Raw genomic sequence first — 22,437 nt, forward strand, 5'->3', positions numbered from 1 at the left:
AGATTAGAGTGTAGACCTTAACAATAAAAGACACTTGCTTTTGTCTCATTGTAGAATTGTTTTCTTTGTTTTCTTCGTTTTTAGAGGTAGGTGGTAGGTGGTAGGTGGCTAGCGTTGTCAAAAATGTGAAGCGTGAACTTTTTTATGAGGGTAAAAGGTTTGGCATGTATGATTTAATGTGGTTTGGTTCAATTTTGATTGTTTAATTAAATAAAAATCAAATTAAATTGTTTTGAAGACGGTTTATTAAATTATAAACCAAATCAAACCGTTTAAAATGATAAACCATTTAAAACTGATGGTTTGGTGCAGTTTTGTTTGATTTTGCGGTTTCAACCATTTAATGCTTACCCTTACATAAAATAATATTATATATATTTGTATATAAAAGTTCAATAAGGCTCAACGAGTTTTCGAGCTGAACATCATTAAATTTAAACTCAACTCGTTTTCTAAATGAGCAAGCTCGAGTTCAAACTCGATTCGAACAGAGTTTTTTTGACCTCTTTTCGAGCCGAGCTTGAGCAGTTCGCAAGCTAGCTCGTCTCATTTACACCTCTATTATCACAAATATTAAAGGAGTGGATTTACAATAGTTATGTTGACGCTTTTATTTATTTCAAGCTAAACATCATTAAGTTTAAATTCAACTCGTTTTTTGAATGAGCAAGCTCGAGTTTGAACTCGATTCAAATCGAGCTTTTTTGGCCTCTTTTCGAGCCGAATTTGAGCAGTTGGCCAGGCAGCTCGGCTCATTTACACCTCTATTATAGCAAATATTAAAGGAGTGGATTTACAATAGTTATGTTGACGCTTTTATTTATTTAACGGGGCTAAGGTTTCAATTGTTCATCAAGAATTCCAATTGCGTAATGGGAAAAGAAAAGAAAAATACTGCAAATATATAAGCTTGTTTGATTTTGAGTGATTCTCAGAGACTTGGAACTCTGCAAATATATCATTTACTTGAGTCAGAGACTCTTATTTTCTTGAATTTGAGGAAAACTTGTTTTTTTTTTTTTTTTTTTTTTTTTTTTTCTTTTTTTTTTTTTTTCCTAATCAACATCTGAAAATGTAGTCTTGATGGTTAAATTCCATGGTAAATGAGAAGTATGATGGTGGAAGATAAATAGGGATGTGCAAACCGGCGGTTTGGTTCCGAACCAAACCGAATCAAACTGTAAAAACTGAACACGGTTCTTTTAATCTGAATTAAACCAGAATAATTTCAAAAATCAAACCAAATTGATCGGTTCGATTTGGTAGACATTGATTCGGTCAAATGGTTCAGTTTTATTCAGAATATAAATATTTTGGAATAATCAATCCAAAGATTGAAAACCAAAAATATGGAAATTTCTAACCGAAACTGAATCCGAAGACCGAATAATAGAACCAAAAATCGAAAATAATTTGGATTGATTATTCCAAAATATTCTAACCGAAACTGAATCCGAAAACCGAATAATAGAACCAAAAATTGAAAATAATTTGGATTGATTATTCCAAAATATTCTAAGCGAAACTGAATCCGAAGACCGAATAATAGAACCAAAAATCGAAAATAATTTGGTTCGGTTCGGTTTTTGGTTTTTTCCAAAGTTTGCTCACCCTTAAAGACAAGATCATTATTGAAATAGTCATGATGTAAAAAAAAAAAAAAAAAAAAAAAAAAAAAAAAAAAAAAAAAAAGGGAGAAAACGTACAGATACCCAACAGGAACCCTTCCCAGCAAATGATGTCAAACTGAAGAGGTTGAAAGAGGCGCAATTTTTCTACTGTATGTCATAGTGACATCTCAGGTTTGCCTTAAAATTTCTGAGAGCCAATATTGATTTTTAACAAATTTGAACTAATTAATTTTAAGAATTGCATTTAGCTCTTAATCCTAGATCGAGTCATCATTCCGACTTGATAAATTGTACTTGTCTAAATCAAAATCAAGTTCATGCCTCCACCCATAAATGAAACCAATAAAAATAATAATTTTTTAAAAATTGTTCATCTTATATATTTGTTCTATTGTATGGTTGGAAATACATTCATTTCAACAAAAAAAAAAAAATTAATATTTTTATGACCTGGCTGAAACCTCTATAATTCGGAATAGGCAAGTCAATCTAGAGTTCATGTTATTTATGCCTGTTACCAAAATAATATATTAACATCTATATTTCACTTATAAACAACTGTCGCTTTGGCCGAGTGGTTAAGGCGTGTGCCTGCTAAGTACATGGGGTTTCCCCGCGAGAGTTCGAATCTCTCAGGCGACGCAAATTGTATTTTTATTTAAACAATTTGAAATTTTGTATTATTAACGTTTCATAGGTAAATTTTCATCAATTACTCAATTTGTTAGTAACCCTAGATTCAAAAGTTTATTCATGCAATAAAGTTGAAAGGAAATGCTAATATACCATTTATATGTCCTTTCAATATATATATATATATATATATATTCTATTTATATGCCATTATTGAAATAGAGAAAATATATTAACTTAGAGAATTTTTTAATGAGAATCATATTTTTTTTATTCAAAATCTAAAATTTTTTCTTGAGATTAGTTAAATATAAATACTCAAATATTAGAGAGGAGGAAGTATCATGTTCACATCCAACAAAACTCAACGGTTCTACTCCAAATATATATGTATAACGATATTTATAATTTTCAAAATTTAATAATTGGTAAGATAATATTCAAACATGTGTGGTTATGCATTAAAGTTAAGAAAAATTACATTACGTTTTTTATGGTTCACAAAATACATGTAATCCATCTATATGTTTTTAAAAATATATCAATTTTTTTTATATATTTTCCGTTATGCTACTAGATTCTTCAGTTTTAGCAATATCTTGTGTTATGCATATTTTTAAAAAAAATATTAAAGTAAAGTAATATTGGAAGAATATACATAATTTATAGATTCTTGAATGAGATTTTTTTTTATTATACTATTAAAAAAAATATTATAATGATATATCAATAGTAAAAAAAATATAGCTGTGATTTTTAATTATTAGAGTAAAAATTAATAGATAGACATGTGTTGAGTAGTATGGATTAAAAATGTTGAAATTTATAGAGATAAATTAAAAAAAAAAAAAGGTAAAATGAAGGTGATAACTAATCAAAACCTAATCTCTTTGTCCCATCTCTTTGCCTATCTGTGCGTCTTCATCCATAATCAGTGTGATTGAATAGACTTTAAGTTGTACGGATTCATCCATATTCCTCTCTTACCAAAGTGGTATGAAATAGTTCATTGCTTATGTTCCACTCAGTGTGATCTAAAGAATAGGCTGTCTATATTTCTTTATAACTGGAGACATATATATATTTTGATATCCTTAGTAAAACTCACATCCATTATTACATCAAGAAAAACCACATACAATAAAAGTTTACATATATATATATATATAGTACCAAAGGATCTAAGGATTAATAAAATCCAGACCCTTTTTTTTCTTTATTTATTACATATTGCACTGTAGGCTTAAACACATACATATAATAATAATAATAATAATATATGGGAAGCAAACAGTTTATTGATGGATAAGGCTAGGAGTTCATGGTTTGGTAAGATGGGCATCAATATCTTTGGAGATCTCAATCAGCAATTGAAGGATAGAGTGTGGGTCTGGAATATTTTTATTCAGCTTCTCATAGTCTAGTGTCCAGCGCACTACACTGCCAGTGTCCTTTGGTGTAGCTTTAACAGTGAATTTGAAACTCTTATATTCCTTCAGTATATCTCCTTCAATAACTTTGTAGGTAGTAAATAAGTTCACGTTGTCTATCTTTTCAACAATATCTTTCGCAACTTTAGGGACTCCATCTGTTCGAATTTTTAGGAAAAAAATTAAAAAAGAAAATCATGTATTTAAGATAGAAAAAAAGGGTGGAGCCTTACCATGAACATAATTCCAGCAGACAACGCTGCCTTCTTTTCCAAATTCACCATCATGCAATTCACAACCTTGTACGTTGTGAGGAGTAGCATGTTTTAGGTGATGGGGTCTGGACCCAAACACATCATGAAACTTGTCCGCAGAGGCTTTGATTTCCACATCTGCTTCGAGCTTACCGGTAAGAGACATTTTTTCAAATTTGCAAACTAAGCAACTTATCAATGGAAAATGAAGGAAATGCTAAAGCCTTTACGTGCCTTTATAATGGGCAAGAGTTGATGTCGATAGCAAGATGACGTAGGTAATATGTGTAAAGTCAATTATTGAAAGGTACAGTTCAATTTATTGTTAGTTGGTATGTGATTTTCATGATATTAAAATAATGTTGGTTCAGTTTATTGTTAAATATTATCATTCATGAATTGAAGAAAAATAATCGGTATTACCCCGTTACGGCCTCATTCGGCTCGGGTCTTAGTTATACTTAAAACTCTTCCCCTCTCTCTGCAAATATGTTTGGTGGGGATCGAACTTGAAAGCTCTTCTTACATATCCAATCTGTATTGCCAACTGAACCAAAATGCATAGGTAAAAATGTTTACAATATTAGTAAATCACATGAACTATATATTCTGAATGTGAATGCCTGTGTTTTATAGAGTTTCATGTGTAATTCTGATAATTATACTTGCCCAGTTGCCAGATATGTTTTATATAATTCTTGCGTTTATAGATTAAATTTCTTGTGTTTTATATAATTCTGATAATTATATTTTCATTTCCAAGTTATCCTCCATCTAAAAATTGTTTTCAAAAATAACTCTTCTCTTTCTTTTCTCTTTAATCCAAATAAATATAAAGTTGAGTCTGCCTGCCTAGTAATTAAATGATGAAACCTTTAATTTTCACCAAACATTAACTCGAAATAATTAAAAATATTCAGAATATTAACATTTGAATGTTAGGTGGAAAAAACATTTTTTTAATTCATTGGAAGACTTTTATGGCCGAAATAACACTACGTTCTACACAATAGAGGTAGCCCTCCCCTTAATAACTATGGTCGAGAGGTGAATTGATCAATAATTTCACTTTATATATTCTAGAAAATGCAAGCAGTTCTTTTGAACTCTACTTGGTGATTGCTCAATAATTAATTTGCTTTGAGAACAACTAAATATGAAAAATTCATTACAGTTGAAGAAACTTCTGGTTTTTCAATAAATATTCATATAAGGATTTAAAGTTTCTTCTCGCATCGTCATTCATTGAGATGGTTCAACCAATCATGCCAAATAATAAAGTACAAGGATTTGCAAACTTCTGATTTACAACCATATCTATTTAAATCATTATCTATACGGATTTTAATGAAAATATTTGGAATAATGCATTATACATAAAATTTATTCCTTTAGGTAGTAATAATTGCTGTTTTGGAGCCTTCAAATATTCTTTTACTACCAAAGCCAAATTTGTCTTTCCATTTTTTGGTGTACAATAAGTATATAACCAATATCCATATATGCTACATTATTTGCACTACTTCTGATGATAAAATTTATTCTTAATTATGTGTCACTATAATTGTCAAGATCATTTCTTGAACTATGACCTTATTAATATTCCCAATGACAAGTATATCTTTGTCATTATTCACGCCCATGTCCATTTGTTGCATTCGCTTCAGGGAATATTTCATGTCTAGTTAGGCGGGTTTCACTATCCGCCCATTATTATATATGGTTCCATATACTTCAAGGAATGGAGCAGATCCAGTTGGATGGGCTCATGATTAAGATCTCTTTATTTTGCTCAATGATAAAAGGATATGAAATAAATCCAAAACATATCTTAAAACTTTTCTCCCGATATTGCTACTTCAGGAGCATATTCAAGTTATAAATATCATTGACAATCTAGATCAAGAGCTAATATAGCTCCAAATATAATAACGACAATATCTTAATTATATTTAAAAATAAGTCAATCAATTCTCAAAATTGGTAATAATAATATATGCCAATATATAATAACAATTATAATAACAAATAATAATCTTAATGTTGCAAAATCAAAATAACTTACAGTGTTATAATCTTGCAATAATATATCCATTCATGTGAGCTTTTGGTCGTTGTACCTTTTTGATGGATGAAAGAGTATAAACTAATCTTTCGAGTGTAAACAAAAGCCAAATTTGTCTTTCCATTTTTGGAGTACAATAAGTATATAACCAATATCCATATATGCCACATTATTTACACTACTTCTGATGATAAAATTTTTTCTTAATTATGTGTCACTATAATTGTTAGGATCATTACTTGAACTGTGACCTTATTAATATTTCTAATGACAAGTATATCTTTGTCATTATTCACGCCCATGTCCATTTATTGCATTCGCTTCAAGGAATATTTCATGTCTAGTTAGGCGGGTTTCACTATCCCACGCCCATTATTATATATGGTTTCATATACTTCAAGGAATGGAGCAGATCGAGTTGAATGGGCTTCATGATTAAGATTTTTTTATTTTGCTCAATGATAAACGGATATGAAAGAAATCCAAAACATATCTTAAAAATTTTCTCCCGATATTGCTATTTCAGGAGCATATTCAAGTTATAAATATCATTGACAATCTAGATGAAGAGCTAATATAGCTCCAAATATAGTAACGACAATATCTTAATTATATTTAAAAATAAATCTATCAATTCTGAAAATTGGTAATAATAATATATGCCAATATATAATAATAATTATAATAACAAAATAATAATCTTAATGTTGCAAAATCAAAATAACTTACAATGTTATAATCTTGCAATAATATTTCCATTCATGTGATCTTTGGGTCTTTGTACCTTTTTGATGGATGAAAGAGTATAAACTAATCTTTCGAGTGTAAACAAATCCAATCACATCAACTTTAAATTTCATTATTGCAAACAATGATTATTCTTTCTTTGAGCGGTTTGATCAAGTGGTAGAAGTAATCGTACTAATAACGTATAATAAAATAATAAAAAAATAGGGAGAGGAATAAAGGGAGAATAGAGAGCAAAATATGGGAGGATATGAGTGTTATTATTATTAATGAGAAGCCACATATATATATAGTTACATAAGTGGAATCCTAATAAAATCTTATACAAATCAGGATGATAGAGTTCGCAATAATTAAAAATACAGACTTCTAGCCTGTATAGAACATCACTTATTTCATAACAAAAATCTATTTTTAAAAAAATATATCCAATCAAACCATACAAATATAAAGAAAAAAAATATTAATAAAAAAATTTTTCTTTCTTATTTCTCCCCAAAATAAAATATTTTAAATTATAATTCAAATAGAATCAAAAGTGTAAAAAATAAAATATAAAAATTTTCAAATGTCTCATTATTATATATATTTATTAAAAATAAATTTTAAAAAGATAAAAATTAAAATTTTGAAATGCTTATTATTTATATGTATTTATTTAAAAAATAACTTTTACAAATATATCTAATACACTAATAAGATGTAATTTTCTAATTTGCTATGACTAAAACTATTTTGGCATATTCTAAATTTCATTAAAAGCATTATCGAAAATCTCAGTATACTCTCCCCATTTCTACGTTTATATATAGTCTATGTAATAGAGTTTATGATTTGGTAAGATCTACATCAAGCCCTTATTATCTGGTGCGTATATAAAAGAAATTTATCGATAATGAGCTTTTTTAAAAAAAAAAAAAAAAAACTTGCAGTTCATGTGAATGTAAATTAAGTAAATTATAATATTTATATAAGAATTAGAAATATAAATATAGAAAATTAAAATATTTTGATTGAAAATGATCTTAGCAGAATAGTTTAATTTTTCAGGTTAAAACTAATCGATTTTCAAATAGGAGAAAAAGTGTTTTGCAATATTGTATCTAATTTTATTTTTTTGAAGACTTTGTACCACCCATATAAAAGTTTAATATATCAAATTTTAATAAAAAAAAATAAGGCAGCAATACTAAAGGGTAAAAAAAATGTACATAAACTTAAATATTTGAAGTCTCGATCACGGTAACCAACAATCAAAACACACAATTCTATTAAGAGAATATAAAATCACTCAATATCTATAAACTATTACAGATATCCACATCTAGGTTAACTTCCATCTAGCTATTATTTTTTAAGTAACTCATACAGTTAAAGATACTGATCAATGAGTTCTAAATTTACGGAAATTAATTATAAATAAATAAAATTTAATAATTATAATTTAAAAATTAAAGTGAGATGTCAGTAATCGATTAATAGATGACTACGTGGATAAAAAAATAACCTATTGCACATTATATTACTTGGAATAATATTTTAAATTAACCAACATTATTGTTGCATTAGGTTGATCTACATGTCATAATAGTGTCATTCTTAAAATTTATTTGGTTACAATCGTGTGAAATTTATGCAATAATATATATTTTTTAATTTTTTATCCATATTGAGCAATTAAATTATTATTTTGAATGAGACTTTTATTAGTATACAGGTTGCAATAATTCTGTATTGATACAAAATATTCTATAATAATTGACACGTGTCTAGAAAAACTTGTTACAGTAGGCTACGTAAATTGTTATTCTGTTTTTTTCTATATATTTTTAAACTTTATCTTTTTATTTATCTTCTATCGTTTAACATATTATAAAAAAATATGATAAACATATTATAAAAAAATATAAAATATTTTTAATATAAACGTACACTTGGCAAGTGTACATATGTATACACAATTTATCAATATTAAATTATTTTGTGATATTGTATTATATGAAGGACAAAAAATATATAACATATTATTTTCAAGTAAAATTTTAATTTTAAGTAACTTAATTAGAATCTCGAAGTTTATAAAATAAATAAAAAATAATTATTATGGGCTTAAATAATATAAGATTTATTATGAAAAATTTGTAAAAATATATTAAGTACAAAATATAAATTTCAGTTTACAAATTAAAGGTTGTAAATTTCGTGCTATATGAATCTTTTATGTTATATGAACTTTAAAACCAAATAAATTTTATTTAAAAAAATGAGTTTGATTTAATAATTTTCCTTAATTTAGAAATATTTTAGTGTCATGTATATATAATATGATTTCAATTACATAAATACATGATAAATGTTTTAACAATAAGACAAGTTAAAAATTTATTATTATTTTATAATTTTCAATAGTTTATTTATTAGATAATTATTTATTTTTGAAATTTTTATTTTTTTATAGTTGTGTTGAAAAGAGTTTCTTTTTCAATTTACACTATTAAATAGTAACTTATATATTTAATAATAAAAAAAGAAATATCCTACTTTTTGATTACCTATTCTACAGGTAGTAAGTCATTTAATTAATTTTATATCTAACGATTTATATTTAATTAGTTTAAATCTAATGGTAGGAAGAAATTTTGCATTGGCACAGAAAATTTCAGTTTTGTACCCTAGTTTCTCCCTTTGAATGATACTGAAGACTATTTTAATATTTCTCAGAAGCAGTTCAATTTATTGTGTTAAGTGTTTGACACATTAGGTTATATAATTTTATATTAAGTTTTGAAGTTTAATTATTTTGTCTACACTGCCTCTTAAACAATTATTTACAATAGTGGAGTTATTCTCTTCAACTATTATTTTGGATGCTTTGGCTTTTGATTCTATTAATATATAACCCAATTTGCATTTTCAAAAAAAAAAAAAAAAATTTACAATTTGAGAAATATATATATATATATATATATATATATATAATTTACAATTGTAAATTATTCAAATTATTTATAATTTGAATGTTTATTTTGTTTTTTGAAAGAAATACTTGAGCTCTAGCTCATATTATTGGAATCAAAAGCTAAGACGTCATACAATAAAGAAGGAAGCCATACCTTCCACTGGAAATCAGCTATAGAAACAGATGCCATTGCAATGACACGAGCAACTTGATCCACAGATTTCTTAACAAAAGCAAATGAATTTCTCTTAACTCGGCTAATAGAGTTTTACCATCTAAAACCATTAAACCATGAAAAAAAAATACTAATTTTAATGTATGGTATAATAAAATTATTAGTTATATTATTTTTATAATAATTTTTAATGATTATTTATTATTTAAAATAATTATAAGTAAAATAATCACATGAAATTTTTAAATTGAAAAAGAAATTGGTCTCAATTATTTTTATAAGTTTAATATAATTTTTTTTTAATACTTGCACGAGGTATTGCGGTCCATATCCGTTTAACGGTCCATATACCTGATTAATTCCTTTCCGCCCTTGAAGGTGAAAGGGCTGGCCAGAGAGAGTTTGCGTTGCAGGAGATCGAACCCATGATATAAGTTATAGTGATTACTCTACAAGTACTCTTTGCCACTGCGCTACCCCATTCGGATTAAATTTTATATAATTTAAATATAATATAAATCAATAGTTAATACGAAAATGTTTCAAAATGATAACGACAATGATATCAGTTGGAAATACGTAATTCTAACAATTATTAGTTATTGATTAAAATTTTAGGTCAAGTGTATAAATCAATCAAATCGGAGGATTTCACTATTAATTTTTTCAAAATGGTGTTAAATGATAGTTCAAAAGTCAATTTATTAAGGCTTAATAGGAAATAATAACCAAAATTTAATACCACATTGAAAGGTTTCTAAAGGGTGTCAAATCAGTCCCTAATAAATCTTAACTGCTAATTCATGTCTGATATTAATATTATCAATATTTTTTAGAAAAAGTCTTTTGTTTATTTATTTATCTATGTTATATTATATTATTTTATTTTATCAAGTTAAGTGGTACCATAATGTAGGGAAAGATTTATCTGTATTTATATCTAGTATATGGGTTTACCTCTATATCAAATTAATTACAATGTTTTGGTTCCGTTAAACTTCTCAGAATTTGAGATATTGTAAATTGTGAATTAACTCCTTCATGGAATAAATTTGAAGTATATATACCGGATTCAGGATAATTTTACGAAGTTAAGGATTACGAGTCCTATATCATCTATTAATTTGAGTTGATTTAGAAGACTAATGTTATTATTTTAATATATTTCATTATTGTATGTTAATAGGTTCAAATAAGAGTATTTCTGACCGTGGGAAAAAAAAGAACAAAACAATAATATTTCTGGATCAATAAAAGAACCCCAAACTTTACATATGTTTTGGTAACTGTTTCAGTAGGATTTAACTATTAGCTGTTTGAGTAGTTTTTTATAAAACGGTAAAAGTTAAACGTTATATAGGTTAACTTTTTTTATAAAACATTATCTTAACCTCTAAAAGCTAGTTTAAATGTTATATTATCAAACACTATAGAAATAGTGCTTAGCGTTTTGACAAAAAACTACTTAAAAAGCAATTGTTGAACATAGTTTTATTTAACTAATTCCTAATTTCCTATACATATATGGAGAAAACTTGAACAAACAAATAACTAGCATAAATAAATTTTATAATTTTTTTTTTAATATTAGACTTGCATGTTAATTTTATAATATGAAAAAAAAAAATATTCCTTTTAATTTTATGATAATTGATTGATAAATGAATCACAAACTTCACATTCGTTGTGTCATATGCTATTGATTATTATGTCTTGATATTTATGATTTTGTATTTGATTAATTAATGGCATTACATACTAAGTGGAGGCCAATTAAAAAAAAATGTCACGTCATGTCTTGGAAAAAGATGCCAAAGTGAAAGCCTTATAGAAAGATTATGACACATGAAATCTCGATAATTATTAAATTTTATAATTATTTAAGTCAAGAAATCTCAATAATTATTAAATTTTATAAGCATTATTGTCATATCTTATATAAGAATTTGTAGATCAATACAAAATATTGTCACCAAATTGACTCTTTTGTAAATATTCATAAGTTCTTGTTTACATGATGTATATGAGTTATCTAACTTATTATGTATAATAATTTACTCAAAGTAAATTATTACGTGTAATAATTTAGGATTAGAATTATTATGTGTAATAATTTAAAATTTAGAATTATAGTTTGAGAATCTGTCTATCCAAATTGGATATATTTTCTTTTCCTATGAGTTTATGTGCTTCTTTGCCTCTAAAACTGAAGAATCCTATTTATATATTATATTATCTACCTAAATGAGATTTTATAATGATATGTCTGGACTCTCATTAGAAGAAAACCATAAAAGTTCAGAACTCATATTTTTGTATTTGCTCATAATATTTTTATCTATTTGATTATTGATTTTGATAATCATGTGTATAGCTTACAATCAATATTATCAATATTCAATTTTGATTTAAAAAAAAAAATGAGTTTTGCATATTGAGTTTGTTTATAATTAGTCTCTAAGTTTTTCATTCAATAACATGCCTAAAGGGGATTATTGGTTGTTTAATTTAAGTGTAATGACTAAAAAAATTTGAACTTTGATATTTTTAACAATTTTGGCCAATTCTTTTAATCGCTACAATTGATACCGCGAAGTAATTTTTTCGTAACAATTGTGGCATCCGCCTATTAACCATTACTACTATACTGATGTGGTCGATAGTGAGACCTTCCCAATGATATGTCATTTACTGACTGTAAATTTGCAAAGTATAATCATCAAAAGAATTGGCCAAAATTATTAAAATGCCAAAGTTTAGGGTTTTTTTAGTCATTAGGCCAAAGTTTGTTAAGTTATCAATTTTAGTCAAGATTATTATATGAATACCAAGATAGCCTAGTGGTGAGTTCATATACGACTTAACAGTAGGTTCAGCTTTTTATTAAAATTAATTTCTAATATTTCTATATTTTCTTGATCAATAAATAATTTTATAATTTGAAATATTCAAATTTAACTTAATAAATATGGTTAAATATTTTATGAATTTTAATTATAATATTTTTATTTTCAATGATATATTATAATAATTAATGACAAACAATCAATGTTATGCTAAAAAAAAGTGTAATACCCCGAATTTTTATTTTTGAAACTTTCGAATTTTTTTTAAATCAAAAATTTTGATTTTCGACTATTTGGGCTATAAACACCAAACAATCTTAACTTTGAGTCCAAAATTTTGCGAGTTGGGCCCAAGCCCAAGTATATCGTCGGAATTTTCGATTTAAGAACAGTTAAATCGGATCAAACCATTGATTTGGACCAAACCGGTTCGAATCGAACCGGAATGGCCTTGAACCCTCTAGAAACGCTTCCTCTTTTTTTTTCTTTTTTCTTTTTTCTTTTTTCTTTTTCTTTTCTTCTCCTCTTCTTCGGCGCGCGACCTCACCTGGCCCTCTTCTCCTCTCGTGTTTCGATCACCGGAGACCAGCGCCACGCCTTGCCGTCGCCTCCACGCCACAGCGGATTCCAGCCTCTCTTCCTCTCTCTCTCCTTTGGTCTTTGGCGAGCGCAGCTATCGCAGGGAACCTGCGATTTCGTCCGATCGGAAAATCACGTCGCAGGTCACTTGATTTTCTAACGACTCCAATACCAGCGACCAGCGATGAAGCTTCGGTCTCTTCCTTTCTCGCATTCTCTCTTCTGTTTCCGGTTGGCACAGTAAAACGATGAGCTAAGATCGCGATTTGCTGCGTTTGGGATAATCGACTCATCGTTTCTCTGCTCCTCCAGCGAAACCAGCCAAGGATCGACCGGTTGAGCTCTTCCATTCCCTCTAGCGACCTCACCGACCACGATCCTCTTCAGCTCCAGCCAAGCTAATGCCAGCAGAATCAGATTTTGGGTAGTAGAGCAAATTTCGATCATTTTAACTGAAAAATTCCAATTTTCAGCTCGTTTTACAGCTAGTTAAGTTCATTCTCTAAGTTCCTTTTTGCATCATTTGTGAATTCTTTGTGCTAGGATATGGAATTTCATGTATTAGCCAAGCTAGAGTAAGGATTAAATCCTTATATATTTTATTTATGCAAATTTTAGGAAAAGGTTGATTTTATTTACTAACTATAATTAAAACACATTCTAGTGCGTGTTTTGAAGTGAGTCATGTAGCTTTAGATTAGAATTGAGTATTGAATTTAAAGTGGCAGCCTCTAGCTAAAGAAGATTATAGTTTTTGTTGAGTTAAGTCCATATTTGGTGGTAGAACTATGTCTTTCATAACTTGTTGTTAATGTAAAGGTTTAATGATCGAGATAGAACAAAAATGAGAATTTTCTTGAAATGGCAGCAACTATTTTTAATTATTCCTATAAAGTATTGCTGGATATAGTACATATGGGGTTGTAAGTTTAATTTTTGCAAGGGATTGGTTAATTGGTGGGTAATCTATGATTTCAGCATAGGAGAACTCTGAATTTTTGTATATCGGCAGCAACTACCTTGAGATCTTGTGTTGTTTTAGAAGGACAAATATATATAACGAGTGTACTTTTAAGATTTTCTTACTATTTTGATGTGTAAAAATTTTTAATTATAATTGACACACGGTTAAATGAGTTAGTACATATGGTTTTGTTTGGTGAGGATAATGATTTACAGGTCAATAAACTGAATCTTGAGACCCCAGTTAATTATGACAAGGAATATATAAGTTATAGGTGTATATGATTGTTAACAGTATACAGTTGGATAGTTTTAACTAGTAGAATTGATGTTAAACAAATAGCTATTTTTCACTTATCTGCTTATTTATTTATTTACTTTTATATAATAAGTTGAAGTTTGTCATTGACGATTAAATATTGATGTGATTATTTTGGACGGAGAAAGGGAAATTAATTTGTTTGATTGCCCGATGGATGGGCTGTGTGTGTAATGGTTGATGGATATAACATTGTTGATATTTAAGCAGGTAGATAATCCCATTTTTAGGGGAGATGTTGCCGAAATTTCGATAGAACTTAGATTAGTTTTAATTAATAATATAATTAATAAGTTTATTTAGATTAGTTCTATAATTTGGTACATAATAAATCTGGTGCTCTGATTATTTATTATCTTTATTATTCATTTCATTATTTACATATTTATTTATTTATTTTCATTATTATTGTTATTTATTTTATTATTGTTGTTTATTGTCAATACTATTATTTATTTATTTATTTGCATTGATTTTGGATGTTTAATTGCGCATGGCATTACAATGTCTAATTGATCAATATGTTTGCATTTGACTGCAATGTTTGATTAATTGTGTTGTGATATTGCTGTGTTTTGTTTGTGTGGAATTGGGATGAAGTGGGCCACCATGGATTTGTGAGGACGGTTGGACCGTCGGCCGGGTAAATGGGAGATCGGCACCCCCGTGTGTACCTACTGTTGTGATTTGTATGATATGGAAAACCACAGGTTGGCTTCTTTATTGGGCGCACCTGATAATTTAGATTTGATTGCAGCCCACAGGGTGGCCTCCTGTTGTGAGCGCCTGATGATCTAGATTTGATGGAGACGACCGGGTTGCCTCCTGTTGGTATGGAAAAGAAAAGAGAGAATGGAAAAACAATGAGAGGGCTGGTCAAGTGAGGATTAGACCGGTCGGCCAGTATGGGGGATCGGCTCCCTGGTGCACACGTTATGAGAGGATGGGCCATGTGGGAGGACGGCTCATCGGGGGTTTCGGTGACGCCACAGACCAATTTCCACGTGATGTGATTATTTGAAGATGATATTGTTTGTGAGTGCTGGTGACATGCCATTTGTGTGACTGGCTGCGTGAGCATATAACTAGTCGGATGACTAGATTGATAAATATATATTTATACATTTGTGTGAATGTGTGTGTTGTGCAATAATAGTTACTCCTTAGAAAGCTCACATGTCTTGTTTAATTTTTTTCAGGAAGTAAGTTCCTCTTTAATTCGGTTAAGCTATGTTCCTTCGTCGCAGAGCTAGAAAGAAAATTTTTCCTAGACCAATAAATATTTTGCTATGTATATAGATGTATAAAAATCTATGTATATCTATTAGTTAGTGACTTCGCAGTTGTAGAAATTGTATACAATTAGTCGTGTTTTAACATAGACAATATAATTATGTGGGATGAATGTTTAATATTATATTGAGCTGGTAAATTTTTAGTGTTTCAGGCTTACTACGGGCCTCGGGGGCCTTAAGCTTACCTGGGCCCTAGTGCCGGTCCGGCCCATGGAATCGGGTCGTGACAAAAAGTCATTTCATTTTAATAAGAATTAATTGAAAATAATAATTACATGACACAAAATAAAGGAAAAAAAAAATTTGAAAAGGAGATTATAACTTGAAAATTTGCTAAACTTTACAATTAAAATATAATAAATTTCAATAACAAAGATCAATAAAATTTTACATTCATGTATAAATTTTTCAAGAAAAATTAGTGTTAAGGCATTTGATGTTGATTCTTCTAAAGAAAAGAACAAGTTTAAGTAAGACAATAATATTGCTGAAGAGGCTTTTATAAATAATACTATCACTTTTGGAATTAAAGCGGATTTACGATTGATTAATTATATAATATTTGGTTTTCTCTCTTTTACTATATTGATAATTTTATTAAATTTTTAGATTTCTTTTAATATTTGATTATTATAATAAGAGTGTTGATAATTTCAAATGACTAAAAAAAGCTTGGTTTTTTTTTCTTGAAATTGACTGAAAAAAATCTTGAACTTTGATCTTTTTGATAATTTTGGCCAATTCTTGTAATAATTATAACTAAATTTATAGTTATTAAGTGACATGTCATGGTAAGGATATTTATTAATTGGGTGATAAGTGACATGTCATGGAGATTTCATCATAAAATAATAAATTAATTTTCATACTTATTTATTAAGCAAAGGTAAAGTTTTTTATGAATAATTGCGTGATGAGTGGCTAATTTTGTTAGATTATTTAATAATCTGTATGTGGCCCATGTGATTAAAGGGCTGGTTCTAATTAAGGTGGCCCAAGATGATGGTTATTAGGCTTAATGGATAAGACCCAGTTAGGGTTTTAATACCCTTCCTCTGCCTTATAAAAGATAAAGGATCAACAGATTAGGGTTAATACAGAAACAAGAGAGTGTGACGGCTCCCTCAAACACATACGGAAATAGTTTGTTTGAGGGAGCTCATAAAAGAAACTCCTGCAGCTGTTGATTATTCTCTGACCATTAAGAGAACACTTATGGACAAAAGCCCAGAGTGAAGAAACGCAGATCTACTGTTACGGTGAGAATCGAATTGCCGCAACGAGGTAACCCATAACATAGATATGCCGTTATGGATCAAGGTACGCTTCCGATTATTGTATATTCTTGTCAAACAAATTCTATGAACAATAGATCTGGGCTATATTAAAGATTATTCAACATGTGGTATCAGAGTCTGTACCTGTTCTAGATTTGTTTGATAGTTTTTTGTTTGGCTTAATTAATGAAAATTAATTTCGTATTGTGAAATTGATTTGTATGGTATAAGCGAAGCCAAAATTATAGAAATTTGAAAACTGTTTGTTTTCTTTATGCTTTATAAATTATTTTGTTATTATTTATAGAGAATGGTTATGATTTATTATAGGGTTATGTCGTTAAAGTTTTGAGATCTTAATTTAATCTCATAAAAGTTTTGCATAAATCAATGTTTAATGAATGGAAAACTTGTTAGTCACCAAAGTGGCCTTGTTTAGATTGTTTTAGACATTGATTATGCAGTTTTCAATTGTTCATATTTGTGTCATGCCATTATATGACATGAAAGTTAAAAATTGAACAATTGAGTTCATTGATTATAATTTGTTAGATTACCCAAAGGTAGACCATTAATTATAATCAATAACATTAAAGAGACTTATCATTGTATTAATTAATATGAATGTATATCCAAAGATAACATGCATATTGTATGGAGCATTATTGAATAGTTGAATGGAATAAAAAAAAAATAACTGGATTCCAGAAAGGAGCACGGGCGTGCTGTGATGAAACACGGGCATGCTTCTCTCTGACTTGCATAAAGGCTCACAAGTTGCTCCACAATGAAAGTCTATTAAAGTATTTTTCTTCTTGGCATCATTAATGATTAAAGCTATGCATTTAAATATTACCCAAAGGTGAATCTAGATGCATAATTAAAATTGTTATTGGTTTGAATCCATTTTATGTTTACTCAAAGCATTAACGTATGAGTATATGTGTAATGTTGCAGCTTCTTTTAACATGTTTGCTATGGGCACTGGGTTGATTAAGTTCAATGGATTGAACTATGCTGATTGGTCCGAACAAATCCATTATTAGTTAGGAGTTCTGGACTTGGATTTGGCATTAGTCTCTAAAGAGCCAGCAGCCATTACAGAGACCACCACTGAAGCTAACAAGTCTCATTATGAGGCTTGGGAGCGGTCTAACAGACTGAGCTTGAACTTAATGAGGATGACAATGGCTGAAAATGTTAAGTCATCATTGCCCAGAACAGACAATGCTAGAGAGTACATGCTGAAAATTAAGGAATACTCCCAATCGGACATAGCTGACAAGTCCATCGTAGGATCCTTGATGAGTGAGCTAACGACCGAGAAGTTTGATTGGTCACAATCCATTCATGATCATGTGATTGGCATGCAGAATTTGGCAGCCAAACTGAAATCAATGGGAATGGATGTGAGTGAATCCTTTTTAGTTCAATTTATTATTAACTCACTTCCTCTTGAGTTTGGTCAGTTCCAGGTGAATTACAACACCCTTAAGGAAAAATGGAACATTCAGGAAATCAAGGCCATGTTAATACAAGAGGAAGGGAGATTAAAGAAATTGAAGGAACACTCCATCAATCTCACATTTCATAATGGAGCTAGTAGCAGCAACAACAAATCAGGGAAGAAACGCAAGAAAAGGGACAGTGCCCCAATGAAGGTTAATAAGGGCCAAATCCGTAAGGAATTGAAGTGCTACTTCTGTAGGAAGAATGGTCACTTCAAGAAGGACTGTCCTAAAAGAAAGATTTGGTTTGAAAAGAAAGATATACTTTATGTTTCAGTATGTTTTGAATCAAATCTTATTGAAGTGCCTAATAATACCTGGTGGTTAGATTCTGGTGCAACTACTCATGTGTCTCATATTATACAGGGATTTCTTTTGATCTAACCCGTAAACGAAACTGAAAAGTTCCTATTCATGGGAAACAGAAAGAAGGCACGAATAGAAGGAATTGGGACTTATAGATTGATCCTAGACACTGGTTGTTATCTGGATCTTGAAAAGTGTCTCTATGTTCCTGAATGTGCTAGAAATCTAGTTTCTGTAGGGAAGTTGGATAATGTTGGTTTCAGTTTTAAGATTTATAATGGTATTTTTTCATTATACAAACTTAAGTACTATTATGGTTCCGGTACTTTGATTGATGGTTTGTATTGTTTGAATCTTGATGCTGAATTTATTGAATCCCTGTTTAATGTTGAACACAATATAGGTATTAAACATAGTGCACATAATGAATGTTCTGCTTTCTTGTGGCATCAAAGGTTAGGTCACATATCCAAAGAAAGGATTTTGAGGTTAGTGAAAGGTGGAATCTTACCTCAATTGGATTTCACTGACTGGGACGTGTGTATAAATTGCATTAAAGGTAAGCAAACTAAACACACACTAAAGAATCCAGCCACAAGAAGTAGTGAATTGCTTGAACTTATACACACTGATATATGTGGCCCTTTTGATGTTCCCTCTTGGGGTGGTGAAAAATATTTTATTACCTTTATCGATGATTTCTCACGGTATAGTTATGTATATTTACTGCATGAAAAGACTCAATCAGTGGATATCCTTGAGATATTCATTAATGAGGTAGAAAGGCAGTTAAATAGAAAGGTTAAAGTGGTGAGATCTGATAGAGGTGGTGAATGTTATGGTAAATTTAATGAAAATGGACAATGTCCAAGTCCATTTGCAAAGTTCCTTGAAAGTCGTGGCATTTGTGCGCAATACACAATGCCAGGTACACCTCAACAGAATGATGTAGCTGAAAGGCGTAATCGTACTCTTATGGAAATGGTTAGGAGTATGCTGAATAATTGTACTGTGCCTTTATCATTATGGATGCATGCATTAAAGACTGCTGCATATTACTTAATAGGGTTCCTAGTAAGGTAGTTCCTAAGACCCCTTATGAACTGTGGACGGGAAGGAAACGTAGTCTGAGGCATCTTCATGTTTGGGGTTGCCCAGCGGAAGTAAGGATATATAATCCACATGAAAAAAAAGCTTGATGCTAGAACGGTTAGTGGATTTTTTATAGGATATCCTGAAAAGTCAAAAGGGTACAGATTTTATTGTCCTAACCATAGTACGAGAATTGTTGAGTTTGGTAATGCTCGGTTTATTGAGAATGGCCAAATTAGTGGGAGTAGTGAACCACGTAAGATGAATGTGCAAGAGATTCAGATTGAAAATCCAACTCAGATGGATTTTCCTAATGTCTCTTCTTCGGTTGTTGTTCCACTTGTTGTATCATGGTTTAACAACATGGTTGAACAACAAAACAACATTTCGAACCCACAAAATGACCATATAAATGATGAACCAGCAAATAATGAACAATTCACGAATGATCAAGTGGTTTCACAAGAAATAGCATTACGAAGGTCACAAAGGCAAAGAAGGCCAGCTATTTCTAGTGATTATGTGGTTTACTCACTTGAGCATGAATGTGAATTGAGCATTGATAAGGATCCAGTCTCTTTCCAGAAAGCCATGGAATGTAATAATTCTGAAAAGTGGTTTAATGCCATGAAGGAAGAAATACAATCAATGAGTGACAATCAAGTCTGGGATTTAGTCGAGTTGCTTGAGGGGTCAAAACAAGTTGGTTGTAAATGGGTTTTTAAGACCAAACGGGACTCTAAGGGCAACGTTGAAAGATATAAGGCCAGACTTGTTTCTAAAGGTTACACTCAGAAGGATGACATTGATTATAAAGAGACCTTTTCTCCAGTTTCCAAAAAGGACTCTTTAAGAATTATTTTGGCTTTGGTGGCTCATTATGATCTAGAGCTTCACCAGACGGATGTAAAGACAGCCTTTCTTAATGGTGACTTAGAGGAGGAAGTATATATGGACTAACCAGAGGGGTTTGTGGTCACAGGAAAGGAAAACTTAGTGTGTAAGTTAAAGAAGTCAATATATAGACTGAAGCAAGCTTCCCGTCAATGGTATCTTAAGTTCAATAATACCATCACTTCATATGGTTTTATAGAAAACACTATTGATCGGTGTATCTATATGAAGGTCCGTGGGAGCAAGCTCATTTTTTTAGTCCTATATGTTGATGACATTCTTCTTGCTGCGAATGATGTTGGGTTGTTGCATGATGTAAAGGGTTTTCTCTCTAAGAACTTTGAAATGAAAGATATGGGAGAGGCATCCTTTGTGATTGGAATAGAAATATTCCGTGATAGATCACAAGGACTATTAGGATTGTCTCAGAGAGCTTATATTGATAAGGTATTAGAGAGATTCAGAATGAAAAAATGCTGCGCAGGAATAGTTCCAATTCAGAAAGGAGATAGGTTCAGCGAAATGCAATGTCCTAAAAATGATTTGAAATGTAAAGAGATAGAGTCTATTCCATATGCGTCAGTGGTTGGGAGCTTAATGTATGTTCAAACATGTACTCGACTGGATATAAGTTTCACCGTAGGAATGTTAGGGCGATATCAAAGTAATCCCGGGATGGATCATTGGAAAGCTGCAAAGAAAGTACTTAGGTATTTACAAGGCACTAAGGATCATATACTCACTTATAGAAGGTCCAGCCATCTAGAAGTGGTGGGATACTCGGATTCAGACTATGTCGGTTGTGTAGATTCGAGAACGTCTACATTTGGCTACTTGTTTCTCCTAGCTGGAGGAGCAGTATCATGGAAAAGTGGAAAGCAGTCTGTCATTGCTACTTCCACAATGGAGGCTGAATTTGTGGCATGCTTTGAGGCCACTGTTCATGCATTGTGGTTGCGGAACTTTATCTCAAGTCTAGGCATTGTCGACAGTATAGCTAGACTGTTGAGAATTTACTGTGATAATTTCGCAGCTGTCTTCTTCTCTAAAAATGATAGGTACTCTAAGGGTGCAAAGCACATGGATTTGAAGTACCTATCTGTGAAAGAAGAAATGCAAAAACACAAAGTGTCAATTTAGCATATCGGTACTAATCTGATGATAGCGGATCCGCTAACTAAAGGCCTACCGCCCAAAATCTTCACTAGCCATGTTGATAGGATGGGCATTATAGATAAGTCCTTGTTAGCATGATGGTTAAACTTGTATATATATATACATATAGTTGTTTTGCTCATATTATTGTGACACTTGGGAATTCAATTAAAGATGTGTTTTTGCTTATTTATGTGTTATCCACATTATAGATGTATATAATAATGGTTTAAGTGAGATAGCAATAACAGTTGATTGTAAACATGTATTGTTTGTTGAATAGTTTCTCCATTAAAGTTTTATGAATTG

General features: G+C 30.0%; 1 protein-coding gene and 1 non-coding gene across 2 annotated transcripts; one reads left to right on the forward strand and one right to left on the reverse strand.

Moving 5' to 3' along the window:
- Nucleotides 1-2,191: 2,191 nt before the first annotated feature.
- TRNAS-GCU (transfer RNA serine (anticodon GCU)) lies at nt 2,192-2,273 on the forward strand. The gene has a single exon. It is a non-coding gene; the product is annotated as a tRNA-Ser (tRNA).
- A 1,062-nt stretch (nt 2,274-3,335) lies between these two features.
- On the reverse strand, nt 3,336-4,167 carry LOC149496757 (MLP-like protein 31). Its single transcript, XM_089720539.1, has 2 exons — nt 3,928-4,167; nt 3,336-3,852 (listed from the first exon to the last, which is right to left on the reverse strand). The coding sequence occupies exons 1-2, from the start codon at nt 4,112-4,114 to the stop codon at nt 3,584-3,586; spliced, it is 456 nt and encodes a 151-aa protein (XP_089576665.1). The 5' UTR covers nt 4,115-4,167; the 3' UTR covers nt 3,336-3,583.
- Between the last annotated feature and the right edge of the window lie 18,270 nt (nt 4,168-22,437).

This window comes from Jatropha curcas, chromosome 4 (genome assembly GCF_041381405.1).
Source record: "Jatropha curcas cultivar XTBG-Jc1 chromosome 4, XTBG_Jcur_1.0, whole genome shotgun sequence".
Taxonomy (NCBI): domain Eukaryota; kingdom Viridiplantae; phylum Streptophyta; class Magnoliopsida; order Malpighiales; family Euphorbiaceae; genus Jatropha; species Jatropha curcas.